General features: G+C 42.8%; 2 protein-coding genes across 2 annotated transcripts; one reads left to right on the top strand and one right to left on the bottom strand.

The window, feature by feature from the left end:
• The first annotated feature begins 3122 nt into the window (after positions 1 to 3122).
• Positions 3123 to 13587, top strand: calua (calumenin a). The gene is made up of 7 exons (XM_074624852.1): positions 3123 to 3288; positions 4098 to 4321; positions 4812 to 5005; positions 5650 to 5813; positions 6445 to 6505; positions 6888 to 7087; positions 12966 to 13587. Exons 2-7 carry the CDS (start codon positions 4107 to 4109, stop codon positions 13068 to 13070), a joined length of 939 nt encoding a protein of 312 aa, XP_074480953.1. The 5' UTR covers positions 3123 to 3288; positions 4098 to 4106; the 3' UTR covers positions 13071 to 13587.
• A 178-nt stretch (positions 13588 to 13765) lies between these two features.
• Positions 13766 to 16459, bottom strand: opn1sw1 (opsin 1 (cone pigments), short-wave-sensitive 1). Its single transcript, XM_074624851.1, has 5 exons — positions 16040 to 16459; positions 15281 to 15449; positions 15035 to 15200; positions 14522 to 14761; positions 13766 to 14028 (listed from the first exon to the last, which is right to left on the bottom strand). The coding sequence occupies exons 1-5, from the start codon at positions 16434 to 16436 to the stop codon at positions 13927 to 13929; spliced, it is 1074 nt and encodes a 357-aa protein (XP_074480952.1). The 5' UTR covers positions 16437 to 16459; the 3' UTR covers positions 13766 to 13926.
• Positions 16460 to 16844: the final 385 nt, after the last annotated feature.

Below are 16844 nucleotides of genomic sequence, written 5' to 3'. Positions count from 1 at the left end.
GTTAATACCTGTGATTCAGGTGTGTCTGAGTGTTCCTCCATTCTGGAGTCTGTTTAACCCCCCAAGCAGCAGATACTGAATGATAAACCTCCTCTCTCAGTGTTCTACCATCTGTTAGTGTCTAATGTTCTACCATCTCTTAGTGTTCTACCGTCTGTTAGTGTTCTACTGTCTGTTAGTGTTCTACCGTCTCTTAGTGTTCTACCATCTATTAGTGTCTAACATTCTACTGTCTGTTAGTGTTCTACCATCTGTTAGTGTTCTACCGCCTGTGAGTGTCTAATGTTCTACTGTCTGTTAGTGTTCTACCGTCTGTTAGTGTATAATTTTCTACCGTCTGTTAGCGTGTCGTGTTTTACTGTCTGTTAGTGTGTAATGTTCTACCGTCTGTTAGTGTTCTACCATCTGTTAGTGTTCTACCGTGTTAGTGTTCTACCGTCTCTTAGTGTTCTACCATCTATTAGTGTCTAATGTTCTACTGTCTGTTAGTGTTCTACCGTCTGTTAGTGTATAATGTTCTACCGTCTGTTAGTGTTCTACCATCTGTTAGTGTTCTACCGTCTGTTAGTGTTCTACCATCTGTTAGTGTTCTACCGTCTGTTAGTGTTCTAGCGTCTCTTAGTGTTCTACCAGCTATTAGTGTCTAATATTCTACTGTCTGTTAGTGTTCTACCATCTGTAAGTGTTCTACCGTCTGTAAGTGTCTAATGTTCTACCGTCTGTAAGCGTGTAGAGTTCTACTGTCTGTTAGTGTATAATGTTCTACCGTCTGTTAGTGTTCTACCATCTGTTAGTGTATAATGTTCTACCGTCTGTTAGCGTGTCGTGTTCTACCGTCTGTTAGTGTCTAGTGTTCTACCGTCTGTTAGCGTCTAGTGTTCTACCGTCTGTTAGCGTCTAGTGTTCTACCGTCTGTTAGTGTCTAGTGTTCTACCGTCTGTTAGCGTGTCGTGTTCTACCGTCTGTTAGCGTGTAATGTTCTACCGTCTGTTAGCGTGTTATGTTCTACTGTCTGATAGTGTGTAGTGTTTTCACCGTCTGTTAGCGTGTAGTGTTCTACCGTCTGTTAGTGTCTAGTGTTCTAACGTCTGTTAGTGTCTAGTGTTCTACCGTCTGTTAGTGTCTAGTGTTCTACCGTCTGTTAGCGTCTAGTGTTCTACCGTCTGTTAGCGTGTCGTGTTCTACCGTCTGTTAGTGTGTCGTGTTCTACCCTCTGTTAGCGTGTTATGTTCTACTATCTGATAGTGTGTAGTGTTCTACCGTCTGTTATTGTGTAGTGTTTTCACCGTCTGTTAGCGTGTAGTGTTCTACCGTCTGTTAGTGTCTAGTGTTCTAACGTCTGTTAGTGTCTAGCGTTCTACCGTCTGTTAGCGTGTAGCGTCCTACCGTCTGTTAGTGTGTAGTGTTCTAACGTCTGTTAGTGTCTAGTGTTCTATCGTCTGTTAGCGTCTAGTGTTGTACGTCTGTTAGCGTCTAGTGTTCTACCCTCTGTTAGCGCGTCGTGTTCTACCGTCTGTTAGCGTCTAGTGTTGTACCGTCTGTTAGCGTCTAGTGTTCTACCCTCTGTTAGCGTGTCGTGTTCTACCGTCTGTTAGCGCGTCGTGTTCTACCGTCTGTTAGCGTCTAGTGTTCTACCCTCTGTTAGCGTGTCGTGTTCTACCGTCTGTTAGCGCGTCGTGTTCTACCGTCTGTTAGCGTCTAGTGTTCTACCCTCTGTTAGCGCGTCGTGTTCTACCGTCTGTTAGTGTCTAGTGTTCTACCGTCTGTTAGCGTCTAGTGTTGTACCGTCTGTTAGCGTCTAGTGTTCTACCCTCTGTTAGCGCGTCGTGTTCTACCGTCTGTTAGCGTCTAGTGTTCTACCGTCTGTTAGCGTCTTGTGTTCTACCCTGTTAGCGCGTCGTGTTCTACCGTCTGTTAGCGTCTAGTGTTCTACCCTCTGTTAGCGTGTCGTGTTCTACCGTCTGTTAGCGTCTAGTGTTCTACCCTCTGTTAGCGCGTCGTGTTCTACCGTCTGTTAGCGTCTAGTGTTCTACCCTCTGTTAGCGTGTCGTGTTCTACCGTCTGTTAGCGTGTAGTGTTCTACCGTCTGTTAGTGTCTAGTGTTCTACCCTCTGTTAGCGCGTCGTGTTCTACCGTCTGTTAGCGTCTAGTGTTCTACCCTCTGTTAGCGTGTCGTGTTCTACCGTCTGTTAGCGTGTAGTGTTCTACCGTCTGTTAGTGTCTAGTGTTCTACCCTCTGTTAGCGCGTCGTGTTCTACCGTCTGTTAGCGTGTAGTGTTCTACCGTCTGTTAGCGTGTAGTGTTCTACCGTCTGTTAGTGTCTAATGTTCTACCATCTGTTAGCGTGTCGTTTTCTACCGTTTGTTAGCGTGTAGTGTTCTACCGTCCGTCATTATTAATAATAATAATGATAATAATAATAATAATAATAATAATAAATAACACTTGTCAAACTTAAGAGCAAAGTTCTTTCCAGATTAAAGGATTTACAGAATAAAAATGAAAAATATCTGAATCCCATGTAATTTATGCCTCGCCCTGCCCCATATGACATATAAACATGAAATGGACGTGCAAGTGCAACATAATAGAAATAACTAAATAAAATGGTCGGTTCTCCTCCTCCCTCACCAGCCTCCAGTAAAGTACAGATGGGTCAGACCGGACTCACCTGGACTCACCTGCCGCCTCTTTTCACCTGCAGCTCCTGACATCACAGTGACCCATCATTTATCAACTGAACCCAGCGGGAAACACTGATATTTTATCTTGATGAAGCTGATTATTAGGGATAATTAAGGGCAGATATGAGGGTTATTTGGTTTTATCAGAACTAATTTAACAGTTTCTGACCAGTTCAGTTTAAGGTGAGCACAGAGGATCAATAATTATAATAATTATTATTATTATTATCTTCAGGACTAACTCGTTCTCCAGTTAGTGAAAATGAATCATGGTGTGATGGTGTTTAATGTGTGAGGACGTGGCAGGACGCGCTCTCTGCTGCCGCTGCAAACAGCCAATGACAAGCGAGTGCGATGACCGAGCCCTCTGACGTCAGCAACCAAAGGGCGCCTGCTGAAGTGGACCAATCGAATCAGGAGAAGTGTTCCAGAAGGCTTCGGATTGGCTGCGGCAGCACGGAGACGGTTCTGCGGGGCCGGAGTGTGTGATGGTCGGCCAAGAGGAGAGAGAAGCACCGGGAGGGAGAAGCAAAGCGAGAGTCCAGGTGAGACCAGGTGAAGAGTCCAGGTGAAGAGACCAGGTGAAGAGACCAAGTGCACACAGGTAAGGGATGCAGATACATCAGAGTGAAATGCGTTATGACAGTTTAAAAGTTATCATACAAATAACAAACAGAGATAAACAAGACAAATAATACGAGTTAATATATAAATCACATGTTACATGTTAAGAGAATATTAAGAGAGCAGACAGGGAGATTATTTTACATTATATATATATATATATATATATACACAGTATGATGATTTTCTCTACAATGTAACGTAATGTAGTAAAGTAGTAAAGTAACTCAATACGATCAGTAGTACTGGATGTACTCAGATCAATCACTTTAGTAGAAGTATCAATACTGTGAAAAAAGTATGACTGAAGTAAAAGTACATAAGTACTATCAATAAAACGTTCTTAGAGTATCTAAAGTAGACGTACTCATTATGTAATATGAATTCTGTCAGTGTTTGATTGTATTATTAGATGTTTTAATATGTAAGTAGCATTTAAATGTTGTAACTAATTGAGTTTAAAATAATTCATATATTGTTGGCTATTTTAATATTCAAACATATTTTATAAGCTGGTCGTTTATTTTCTTGAATCTTAAAGTCACTGAAACAGTCAGATAAATGTAGTGCAGTAAAAAGTACAATACTTCCCTCTACTTATACTGAAGTATCTCTAAATTGTACAGTACTTGAGTAAATGTACTTAGTTACTCTCCATCACTGTTGTGTGTGTGTATATATATTAATTAATTTATGATTGTGTCTCTATGGAGGTCAGAGATGTTTCTATATATAATATATATATAATATATGTTTCTATGTGTTGTTAATAATATCCGTCTCTGTCAGTTTGTCAGGATGATCCGACCGTTCCTGATGTGTTTCGTCCTCTGCGTCGTCTACGGCAGCTCTAAACCCACAGAGAAGGGTCGAGTTCACGAGGAAGTACCTCTCAGCAACCTCGATCACGACGACGAGAAAGACCACGAATATGACCACGAAGCTTTTCTAGGTAAAGAGCAGGCCAAAACCTTTGACAAGCTGCCGCCACAGGAGAGCAAACGGAGGCTCGGGTGAGTTCCTTCATCTTTAATGTTATATACTCCTATAGAAACCCTGTATGCTCTCTAACCTTTGCACCTGCAGGTGTCACCTGTGTGCTGCAGGTGTGTCTTCCTGTCAACGTGTTAACTCAACTGGAAATCCTGTGGTTTTTATTTCCTGGTTCCTTGTGGAAACATCCACAACTGGTTCCACAAGTTCAGGCAGTTTGGAATAGTTTTCACACTGAATAAAGTTTATTTAAGTTTATTGAAATGATTCAGTTCATTTAGGGACACAAAGACTCCTGAAATAAGTCTGAGCCAACAGATGTACTGACTTTGAAACAAAGAAGGAACATTTTAACGATGGTTTACTAGAAATCTATTCGTCTTTTCACTCAGTCAATGTGAGTGTGAGACGTTTCAGTGACAGAGCTCATCAACACACTACTTCTAGAGTAATGATGATCAGGTGGACGTTTGTCTTCAGACTAAAATAACGCTGTGTGTCTGTGTGCAGCATCATCGTGGACAAAATCGACACTAACAAAGACGGTTACATCACCGAAGAGGAGATGAGGGTTTGGATCAGAGCGGCTCAGTTGAAACAAGTTTATAGCGGCGTGGAGACACAGTATGAAGACCTTGATGCGAACAAGGACGGTGTGATCAACTGGGAGGAGTATAAGAAGGTCACGTTCGCCGGTCATCTGGGTAAAGAGTCTGCTATTAATAAGTCACATTCACATCAGTCTGTTATTAATAAGTCACATTCACATCAACAGTCTGCTATTAATAAGTCACATTCACATCAGTCTGCTATTAATAAGTCACATTCACATCAACAGTCTGCTATTAATAAGTCACATTCACATCAGTCTGCTATTAATAAGTCACATTCACATCAATCTGCTATTAATAAGTCACATTCACATCAACAGTCTGCTATTAATAAGTCACATTCACATCAATCTGTTATTAATAAGACACATTCACATCAGTCTGTTATTAATAAGACACATTCACATCAGTCTGTTATTAATAAGTCACATTCACATCAACAGTCTGCTATTAATAAGGCACATTCACATCAATCTGTTATTAATAAGACACATTCACATCAGTCTATTATTAATCAGTCACATTTACATCAACAGTCTGCTATTAATAAGTCACATTCACATCAACAGTCTGCTATTAATAAGTCACATTCACATCAACAGTCTGCTATTAATAAGTCACATTCACATCAACAGTCGGCTATTAATAAGTCACATTCAAATCAACAGTCTGCTATTAATAAGTCACTTGAATTGATTGGCTCTCTGACTGAGTGTCTGATTGATTACCTCTACTAGATGAGCCCTCTGACGGTGAATTTAACTACACTGACATGATGGTGAAGGACGAGAGACGTTTCAAAGCCGCAGACAGAAATGGAGATGTGAAATTAGACAAAGAAGAGCTTGGAGCTTTTCTTTATCCTGAAGAATTCGACTCCATGCACAACGTTTTGGCGGAGGTAAGAGTGATATCACTGAGGTAATGTCACTGAGGTGATGTCACTGAGGTGATGTCACTGACGTGAAGTCACTGACATGATGTCACTGACATGATGTCACTGACATGATGTCAATGACGTTATGTGATGTGACTGAGGTTCAGGTGGTTCAGGTTCAGGTGACTTTATTTGTTCCCATAGGTAGATTTGTTTTGCAAATTAAGAGGATGACATCCGTATTGACAATAAGGTAGAGCACAGACAAGAGACAGACATACCAAAAACATGACAAGGAGTACTCAAAGGCTTACTGGGATCAGAACCCAGCAAAAAGAATGCCACAAGAACAATATAAAGAAAAAAAAGACACTGGAATATCAGGACAAAAAAGACACAATAAATGAGAAAAGGGATAAACTTTCCATAAATATGTGCAAAAGCTGCTAGGACTTATTTAAATGAACAATTGCAGCTGGAATAAATCTGTTCCTGTAGCGCTTTGTTCTACACCTTGGGACCCCAAATATATTGAATACCCTTTTCCTGCCTTTTAGTAAGAGATGTTGTGAATGAGGAAATAGAGTGATTTAATATGACGTTTGTGCTTTCACCTGGCTTTTCCCTGACATCATGTGTCCGCTGACTTTCACAGGAAACGCTCGAGGAAATTGACGCGAACGGAGACGGTTTCATCGACATGAAGGAGTACATTGGTAAGAACATTTATTCAAGTTATGGTCCTGGGTGGAGGAGACAGCAGTTAATTTTGAGAAGGAGTGTGGAGGAGGTGGAGGAGGTGAAGATGGGTGGAGTAGAGTTTGGCTGTTCACATTGTAGCTTAATTAAAGCTTCTACTGGTTTGTTCACTGTTGGTAAAGATTTACAGATGTGTCTAAAGGATCATTACATTGCTCAGTGAGAATGATGTCCATGATGAGTTTAAGGGATCACTCCTCAGTGTGAATGATGTCCATGATGAGTTTAAGGGATAACTGCTCAGTGTGAATGATGTCCATGATGAGTTTAAGGGATCACTGCTCAGTGTGACTGATAAGGTTTCTGCTCTAATCGAGGCTCTCGTTAACTCGTCTGTAGATGACCTCTACACTCCACAGGAGGGAGAACCAGAACCAGACTGGTTGGGGTCAGAGCGTCAGGATTTTAAAGAGCAGAAAGACAAAAACAAAGATGGAAAGATGGACAAACAAGAGGTTCTGGCCTGGATTCTTCCCACTGATGAACCCCTCGCTGACAATGAGGCCAAACACCTTATGAAAGAGTCTGACGCCAACAAGGTGGGATGTGTTTACGTTATTCACCACTTCATATTGTGGCAGCTGCCAATTCTCTGGTGTTTGCTGTTGTTTCCCTTTTCCCTGGTGTTTTTTTGGTTGAGTTGCTGAGTGATTAGAGGGTTATTCAGTTCACCTGTTGCGCAGGGTGTGGGGACTGGCTCTTAAATGATAGTTGAGAGCAGCTTGGTGCATTCCCCTCTTGGCCAATCAGGGTGTAACGACGCCCTTTCTGTAGGGCTTAAAAGAGGAGGGAAACTGCACACCCAGGGTCATTCTGATCTCTCCTTCACTCAATGCAACATGTGTTATCAGCTTTACCAGAAACTCTGGTCTGTTTTGGGCCCTTTTGGGATTCTGTGATCTTTGTGTTTTGTTTGTTGAGAGTGTTGACTCCTAGTTGGGGAAACAAGTTAAGTGCCAACCAATTGGGTTACCTGCACTGGGATGTTTAGGTACTATTTGTGCAGCGATCTGGCTTGCCTTACAATAGCCTAAACGCCTGCAGGGTGTATTTTTGTATTCTATTCATTTGTTGATTTTCAATGAAACCCTTTATACCCATTTCTTTTAGTGTATTTTATTTGGGAAAACTTTAAAGGAGGGTAAAGGGAAAACCACAAACCAATATTTCAGTTTCCTTAATTGTTTGTTGATATAGAGGCATTTGTTCATTAGCGAAGAGGCATTTGTTCATTATTATTATTAAGAAGGCATTTTATTTTATATTATGTGGATGGGAACTGTTTTTCAGTCTTCTGACTGACAACTAAAGTCTGGGGAACTCAGTACCGCCACATAATTGGCAACCACGAAGGACACGTAACACAAAGCATAATCTTTCAATAAAGAGATTTAGTTTTGTGTCCCATCTTCTGATATCTATTTAGCAAGTGTATTTGAGTGTATATTTCTGAAATGTGTATGTGGAGTGTAGCTTGACTATTAGTCCAAATAATTACTAGTGACTATCCATCATGTCTTGGGAAGATCCAGACATTACAATGACCGCATTTGAACCGTCGCTTGCGGAATTGGAATCCGAGCTTTCTCTAAATGTTAGCTTGGATATGCCTGTAGTTGGGCAGGAGGTGCACGTGCTGGATGATGATGATGATGAAAAGGGATGGGTAGATGCTCCAGTAGAACCACAATTGTCTGTGGACACTCATCCTCTTTTGGCTTTAGAGGGCTTATTACTTCTGCCTTCATCCCCAGTTCCTGTAGCTCCTCCCACCCAGGAACACTCAGATTCGGATTTAGTCATTTTTGCTAATGCTGTAGAGTCGATGAAACTTGTGTTTAAAAATACAGTGGATTGGCAGCGTGAGTGGCTGTCAAACATTTCAAAGGGCATACCCATCGATAAAGCTCTAAAAATGTGTACTACTCTCATAACAAATGTGGTGGAGAAAGCAAGTAACCATTTGCTCGCAGAAGTAAGGGATTTTGGTTCAAAGTGCATAAATGCCATTCAGTGGAATGCACAACAAACACAGTCTGAGTTCCAAGAGTCCCTGAATACTGACCGTCAAAACTTGATGACCTCCATTACATCCGCGGTCACTGAAAACAAGGATGTACAACTTCTGGTGACCGAGGTGCATACATTGCAACAGCAGATGGGTTCAGTGCAGGCTACCCTTGAGTCTCTTGTGCGTCAACAGTGTGCACTCAATTCTCAGGTCAATTCAATACATAAGCGAGAGGAATTGGTCCTTAAAGAAGCAGTCACACCTGTTGCAGTTTCGTCTCAAGCACACACATATCCTGTTTCTCCAGTTGTTAAAAATGTGGTTTTGTTGCCTACCTCCTGTCCTGTGGGAGTTCCTTCAGATTGCTCAGGAGCTGCTGCTCCAAAGGGTGACATTTTCCAGGATGATGGTTGTAGAGTGACTGATGGCAAACTTCCAATTAAGATGTTTTTCCCTTGCTATGGCGGGCCTCAGGATGAGAAAGATCCTTTGGTGTATTTGCAAAGATGCAGTGACTTCCTGTCTCTGAAACCACTTACTCATGGTGAGATCCTAGCGACCATGAGAAGTGTATTGCATGGTTCTGCACGTGATTGGTGGGAGACTGTTAGGGAGAAAATCCATTCATGGGAGGAATTTCAGAGAGCTTTCCTATCATCTTTTCATCCCGAGGACTATGTTGATGTTCTGGAAGAACAGATTCGAACCAGGGTGCAAGGAAGAAATGAGTCACTACGAGACTTTGTTTTCTCCTTTCAAGCACTTATCAAACGTTGGCACTCTTCGGCCACAGATGATGAGATTTTAAAAAGAATATTGAAGGCTATGAATCCCTTTCTGGCATGTCAGCTCCGTGGACGGGTTACCTCCATAGATGAGATGATCCGCATTGGGAGTCAAATAGAAGTAGATTATGAAAACCAGAAAAGGTACAGGAGAACTCTGAACGAATCTCACAAAGCTAATGGTACAACTGAAAAGAAGGTTATAAAGAGACCTGAAATGGTTTTGTGTTGGCGTTGCCATGGTGAGCATGCACCAGGGTTCTGCCCTCAGTTTCATGTCTTCCCAGGTAGCTTAAAATACAGTGGACAGCAAAAGTCAGAGTCAAAACAGACTTCAGAGTCCAGTAAAAAAGGTTCCATGGCTACTGTTGCTAGTCAGCCTGCAGCCAAGAACCGCCAGAAGCAAAAGTCTACTAGTGTGGTGGGATCTCCATCTCACCCGCCCACTAGTCTAAAACAGTTGGTTGTGCCCATCACGGTACGTCAGCGTCATGGGAAAGCGCTTGTGGACACAGGTGCTACTTACACTTTATTGCATGTGAGTCTGTGGAATAAGATCAAAGGCCCCAAGGAGTTCCTTGTATCATGGCAGGGTGGACCAATGTATCTTGCGAATGGCCAGCAAGCAAATCCTATTGGATGTAAAGTGCTGGAGTTCAGCATGCATGGTAACTGTAGGAGCCAAATATTGAGAAAGGAGTAGTTGAATTCCTTATTATAAGAGAAACATTATGTTGATAGTAATTGGTATTTTTGCCCCATGTGGCCAACCACAGCATTGAATTGTTTATAAATTTGGCACCAGTTGATGCCGTCATGCGGTTGCCGTCATCCTGATTTAGTATCAGCTGTGGAGAGCGCAGCTGTTTAAGGACGCCAAGAGCCGAAATAGTTTTTTAAAGGGCTTTAATATAGTTTGTTCATTTCAATAAGACAAAGTTTAAGTTAATCTTTTTACTTTACTTTGGGTTGCCGCGGCATATCCTGTTTTGGGTTGTTTGGGTTGGTTTATGTAGTTTAACACACACGCACACACACACACAAAGGCTGCAAATCAATCATATGCATCCAATGACAGAAAGGACATCTAACCGTGAGTAAACCCATGAATGAGCGCAACTTTATTTAGTAGATGCCTTGTTGACACGTTTTCTTGGCGAAAGAAATATGGCTTAGAATAGAAAGTAGAAGGAAGCCATAATAGTAACAGTTGGTTCGTACCTACCGCAGTACTGGATGCAGATGTGTTGGTGTATCCATTAGTTCTTGGTTTAGATTTTATGAGCATGAGTGGGCTCCAGGTCAACGTCCGGGACAAGGTATACTCTTTTGCTGGTGATGACACCACCAGGGTTTTCCCTTTCCAGCCTGTCCTGTGCCCTAGCGATTGTTGGGGTGTTCTGAGTGTGAGCAGTGTTGCTTTGTATACTACCTTACCACCTACATTACCGCTCTTGCCTGCCGTTAGTGATGACTGGTGTAACCTAGCTTGTATTCCTAAAGGTGATGACTTACCCAGTCTGCTCCATACTGCTGTTGCAGACAGTGGTTTAACAGGGAGGGAGGCTGAGAAATTGTACCAACTCTTGCTAAACAACCCGCGGGTCTGCACCACCACTTTAGGCCGTACCTCTGTGCTGAAACATAAAATCAAATTAAACAGTGATGTTGTGGTTACCCAGCGCCCCTATCGATTACCCCTACAAAAGCGGAAGATGGTTAAGGAGCAGATCGAAGAGATGCTTCAACAGGGTATCATTGTACCTTCCCATTCACCATGGGCATCCCCGATTGTAGTGGTGCCTAGAAAAGATGGTGGAACACCCCGATTTTGTGTTGATCTCCGCCGTGTTAATGAACGTAGCGAGGGAGATGCCTATCCTCTACCAACGATTTCTGAGATACTTGAATCTCTGGCAGGTTCAGCTGTGTTCACCACCTTAGATCTCAACAGTGGTTATTGGCAGGTAGAAATGGACCCGGAAAGCCAGCACCTCACGGCATTCGTCACATGTTTTGGATTATTCCATTTTCGGGTTATGCCTTTCGGCTTGAAGGGAGCTCCAGCTACCTTCCAAAGGCTAATGACTCAAGTGCTGAGGAGCTGCCTAGGAGAGTGCTGTATGGTGTACTTGGATGACATCATAATCTATTCCAAAGACGTCCAGAATCACTTTCATGACGTCCAGCGAGTGTTTGATTGCCTCCAGCAGGCTGGCCTTACACTCAATATTAAGAAATGCCACTTCTGTTGTCCCGAGCTTAAATTCCTGGGTCATGTAGTGAGCAAGGAGGGAGTGCAGGCAGATCCAGCAAAGACAGAAGCACTTTGTGACTACCCTGTGCCTAGAAACCTCAAGGAAGTTCAAAGGTTTTTGGGTCTGGCTGGATGGTACCACCGTTATGTCCCTAACTTTTCAATGATTGCGGAGCCCCTGAATGCGCTGAAAAAGAAAGGAGTCGTGTTTAAGTGGTCAGAGGAGTGTCAGAAGGCATTTCAATGTCTTAAAGACCATCTGACCTCTCCTCCTGTCCTTGGTCACCCTGATATGTGTAACACATTTGTCGTCTACACCGATGCAAGTTCTACAGGTCTAGGAGCAGTTTTGGCTCAGAGATCGAACACTTCCTCTAGAGAAGAGGTTATCGCTTATGGCAGCCGCTCTCTAACAAGGTCAGAGCAAAATTACTCCACGACAGAACGGGAATGTCTGGCTGTGGTGTGGAGTCTGGAGAAATGGAGACACTATCTGGAAGGGAAACCTTTCATTGTTGTCACTCTTCGTTGTTGTGGGTCTTTAACACCAATAAAGCTAGCTCCAGGCTTATACGCTGGGCACTGCGTCTACCTGTTTAACTCACTTTAATCCACAAGTCGGACAAGCTGCGAGCGTCTTGTGGCCGGGCCTTGGCTGATGGGGCACAGCCCGAAGAAACAGAGAAACAGAGTTGCCCAGGGTGAGAGGTGCCGGGCGGGTGTGGGGATACTCGCGAGCCCCCGGCTGAGCACCAATGTGTTGGAGGTCTCCCCAGAGAACGAGAGGGTCACCTCTCTCTTATATATCTCTTATGCACCAAACAGCAGCTCATCTGTTGGCTTCATTGAACTGTGACCTTCAGCAGCACTGGTGCGGTATGCAGCCGAGTGTGAAGCGGTCGGGATGAGAGTCAGTACCTCCAAGTCTGAGGCCATGGTTCTCTGCTAGGAAACGGTGGACTGCTCCTCCAGGTTGGGAGTGAGTCTTTGCACCAAGAGAGGGAGTTCAAGTATCTCTGGGTCTTGTTCACCAGTGAGGATAAAATAGAGCGGGATATGGATCTACGTTGGCTGGGCTCAGCCTTAGAGAGAGGGTGAGGAGCTCAGTCTTAGAGAGAGGGTGAGGAGCTCAGTCTTAGAGAGAGGGTGAGGAGCTCAGCCTTAGAGAGAAGATGAGGAGCTCAGCCTTAGAGAGAGGGTGAGGAGCTCTGCCTTAGAGAGAGGGTGAGGAGCTCAGTCTTAGAGAGAGGGTGAGGAGCTCAGTGTTAGAGAGAGGGTGAGGAGCTCAGTCTTAGAGAGAGGGTGATGAGCTCATTTTTACCCGTTTACCTGTCTAACACCTGTTTTTTTATGTCTCTGTTCAGGATGCAAAACTCACAAAACAGGAAATCCTCGACAAATACGAGGTGTTTGTTGGAAGCCAGGTGACGGACTACGGCAGCGCTTTACTAGAACACGATGAGTTCTAGTGGCAAAACCTGATCTTACTCATGTTCTGGATTTAAAACTTTGAGACTTGTGTTACTTTCAAAAACAGATTTGACAGGATAGTTTGATCTTTTTGTAATATATCCACCTTTAGGACTTTATATTACGTCCATGTTCGGTTTGTTTCTGCTCCTCTCTCTGGTTCGTTGTTCTTGTTAAAGGTTTATTTTTCTGCTGCTGTGATCAGTTTACTGACCTCTCCTCCCCCAGTTTTTATCTGTACATTTTCTGTTTTCTTTCATTTCTGTTTATGATTCCACTGAATGATTTATGCACTTATTTGTAAGACTAAATAGTCGGACAGTTCAGAACAAAGTCAAAAGCTCTGGAAATGCCATGAAGAATAATTGTTTCTCTACATTTTATATCACTGTAAGGCTAATTTACACCAGTTTGTCTTGAATCCGCACACAGACAGAAAGTCAGTCATTCATATTTTGGACTAAATGCTGTACTTTGACTTTTACAGCCTCTTTATCAATAAACATTTAAAAATGCTGTGTCTGTTTTGAGTGAACGAACCCTTTAATGATGAATAGTGTGAATAGTTGAATCTATATTCAGTGCTGATATAAGAGCTGTATTATTACACAGTCTAAATTTCCCAAAAGTAAAAGTAACAGAACCAACAAACTTTTAATAATATTTTTTATTAGATTTTTTATGTTGCCTTTTGTCTAAACAAAGATGTTCTACAGTCAAATAAATATCGTCACAAGAACCTTGTTATATTTACATGTTGTCTTGTCAGAAATGACAAAAAAAGACCTGTAAAAGTCTTTATAGGTAAAGTTGATTGAATGTCCTTCTGTCTTCGGTTTTATTTTGATGCCGACATTAAGAAGCTGTGGACACTGAAGAGACTTCAGTCTTTGAAGAGACTTCAGATGATTCGTCCATTTTCTTTCCAAAGACCGTCTCCATGATGCAGGAATTAAACTGGGGAGAAAAACAACGATACCGGCATTTTATTACGACCTCTAATCAGGTCTGACCCGAGTACAGCCGGAGAAATAAGAAACACAACGAAACACAGCGAGACGCACATCAACAGCATCAACAACAAGTTACATGTATATACAAGTTATTATAATGTCTATTTAATCAGGTCTGACCCGAGTACATCCGGAGAAATAAGACACACAACGAAACACAGCGAGACGCACATCGACAGCATCAGACACAATCTGAGACATCTTCTCTAAACAAAACTACAAGTTATTATAACGTATATTTAATCAGGTCTGACCCGAGTACAGCCGGAGAAATAAGACACACAATGAAACGCAGAGCTCCAGCGAACAGGTTAACCTGCTAACCTGTCTACGAGCCGCTCACCTGCTTGTTTTAGGTTTAACCTGCTTATCTTTCTACTACTTGCTCACCTGTTTGTTTTAGGGTTAACCTGCTTATCTTTCTACTACTTGCTCACCTGTTTGTTCAGGAAGGCGTAGATGAGCGGGTTGTAGACACAAGAGCTCTTGGAGAAAAACGCCGGGATGGTGACGAGTCGGTAATCCTTGTTCTCGTCTGAAGAGTAGGCGAAGTAGAGAGCGGCGAGGGCGTACGGACCGTAACACGTGAGGAAGGATCCCACCATGACCACGATCATCCTCGACACTTCCTTCTCCGCCTTCTGGGTGGATTCCGACTCCTGCTGCTGTGCTGCTACCTGAGACACAGGAAAGAAGACCAGGACCTTAATCAATGATGGATGATTGATTGATTGGTTGATTGATTGATTGATTGATTGATTGTCTGTCTGTCTGGCTGGCTGGCTGACTGACTGACTGACTGATTGGTTGGTTGAATGACTGACTGACTGATTGGTTGGTTGAATGACTGACTGACTGACTGACTGACTTATTGATTGATTGATTGATTGATTGATTGATTGGTTGGTTGATTAACTGATTAGTCGATTGATTGATTAGATTGGACTCACGGCTCTGAGAGCTCCCAGTAACTGAGAGTAGGAGAAGATGATGATGGTGATCGGAGCGATGAAGCACGTCACCATCAGGAAGTTTGTGTAGCTGCTGCAGTTGAACTCCTCGTTGTGAGTGTACCAGTCGGGTCCACAGGAGCAGCCCAGACCTTCAGGGATGTACCTAAAAACCAAAAACGGGAAGCGTTCACACTTTCACGTTGAAAACATCAGGTCAGCGTCTCCTACAGGAGTGTCACCTACCTGCTCCAGCCAAAGAAAGGCGGCACGGCACAGCCGATCCCCATGACCCAGGTGAAGGCGACAGCAGCCAGAGCGTGGTTACTGTCGAACTTAAACGCTCCAAACGGTTTACAGATGACCAGGTATCTCTCTAAAGACAAGACCGCCAAAGACCAGGCCGTCACCAGTCCTGCAGAGGACAGAAGACAATCAAACAGAGTAGTTGTACCAACTATCGACGTGTTTACATGCTGAGATCAAATCAAACTACCACTCAGGTGATTTTATTCACATATGGCTGAGAAAAGACAACGCATACTGCTATAGATCCCACAGAAGACTCCACAGCACATCTGGTGACATATAACATCTGTTTACCTACTTGCTGCTGATGTTACGTGTCTAAAAACATCTGTTTACCTACCTGCTGCTGATGTTACATGTCTTAAAACATCTGTTTATCTACCTGCTGCTGGTGTTACCTGTCATATAACATCAGTATACCTGCCTGCTGCTGATGTTACCTGTCTGAAAACATCTGTTCACCTACCTGTTGCTGATGTTACCTGTTTAAAACATCTGTTTATATACCTGCTGCTGATGTTACCTGTCTTAAAACATCTGTTCACCTACCTGTTGCTGATGTTACCTGTCTTAAAATATCTGTTCATCTACCTGTTGCTGATGTTACCTGTCTTAAAACATTTGTTTACCTGCCTGCTGCTGAATAGACACAGGTGTATTTATGAAAGGAAAGGAAGCAGAGCTGATGTTACCTACCTGCTATAGAGCCCATGGCCGACTCCATGGCACACATGGTGTGACCCATGAAGAAGTAACCCCTCATGGTGGAAACAAACACCTGACTGACGGAGAAGGTGACGAAGATGAATCCCGCGAGGGAGATGTTGACGAGGATGTAGTTGAGAGGGACTCGGAGCTTCTTGTACTTGAGCGTGACGAAGAGAACGATGAAGTTTAGAGGCGTTCCAGCGAACAGGACGAAGCCCATGAAGATGGTCTGCAGGTGAAACGCCCATAGAGGGGCCAGGTAATACTGGGGCCCCTCAAAGGGACTCACTTTAGAAATGTTCTCGTAAAGGTGGAAGTGTTTCCCCATCGTGACCATGAGCTTTCTACCACACATAATGACTTTAGCCTCTTTATATACACCCATAAACCACTTACCTACACTTAAAGATTTACTCTGAAGAGCTGCTTTACTTTTTCTAAAGTCACATTTTAGGATTATCGTCACATTTATCTTGTTCTCCGTACGTCACTTTAATCTGTTTACAGACAGGATTTACAGTCAAAGCCGGCTGATATCAACCAGTCTGTAACGTATTTATGTCGTTCAAGTATAAAGATACACAGTTTATAAATGTTGGAGACTGTGTGAAACTGAGAAATAAGGAAAGTAAAACCAAGACCCAAACAATTTAATTCTAAACCTGCTGAAAACTGAATAATCTGAAAATAAACATTATGAACGATGTGAAGCTATTGTCTAAAACTGTAATAAATGGTGATGTGATTCTTTTATAAAGAACCTACCAGTGAAATAAATGAAATTGCATTTAAA

The sequence above is a fragment of the Sebastes fasciatus genome, chromosome 23, assembly GCF_043250625.1.
Source record: "Sebastes fasciatus isolate fSebFas1 chromosome 23, fSebFas1.pri, whole genome shotgun sequence".
NCBI classification, from domain to species: domain Eukaryota; kingdom Metazoa; phylum Chordata; class Actinopteri; order Perciformes; family Sebastidae; genus Sebastes; species Sebastes fasciatus.
The sequence above is the reverse complement of the archived record's forward strand: the minus strand, read 5'-3'. Positions and strand labels throughout refer to the sequence as shown.

Excerpts from the sequence above, each read along its gene's own strand:
- calua (XM_074624852.1), top strand. The coding sequence starts at position 4,107 with ATGATCCGACCGTTCCTGATGTGTTTCGTCCTCTGCGTCGTCTACGGC. Across the intron at positions 5,006-5,649 it reads CACGTTCGCCGGTCATCTGG|ATGAGCCCTCTGACGGTGAA; the intron begins GTAAAGAGTCTG and ends TACCTCTACTAG. Across the intron at positions 6,506-6,887 it reads CGACATGAAGGAGTACATTG|ATGACCTCTACACTCCACAG; the intron begins GTAAGAACATTT and ends ACTCGTCTGTAG.
- opn1sw1 (XM_074624851.1), bottom strand. The coding sequence starts at position 16,436 with ATGGGTGTATATAAAGAGGCTAAAGTCATTATGTGTGGTAGAAAGCTC. Across the intron at positions 14,762-15,034 it reads TACTGGGAGCTCTCAGAGCC|GTAGCAGCACAGCAGCAGGA; the intron begins GTGAGTCCAATC and ends CCTGTGTCTCAG. Across the intron at positions 14,029-14,521 it reads ACGCCTTCCTGAACAAACAG|TTTAATTCCTGCATCATGGA; the intron begins GTGAGCAAGTAG and ends TTTTCTCCCCAG.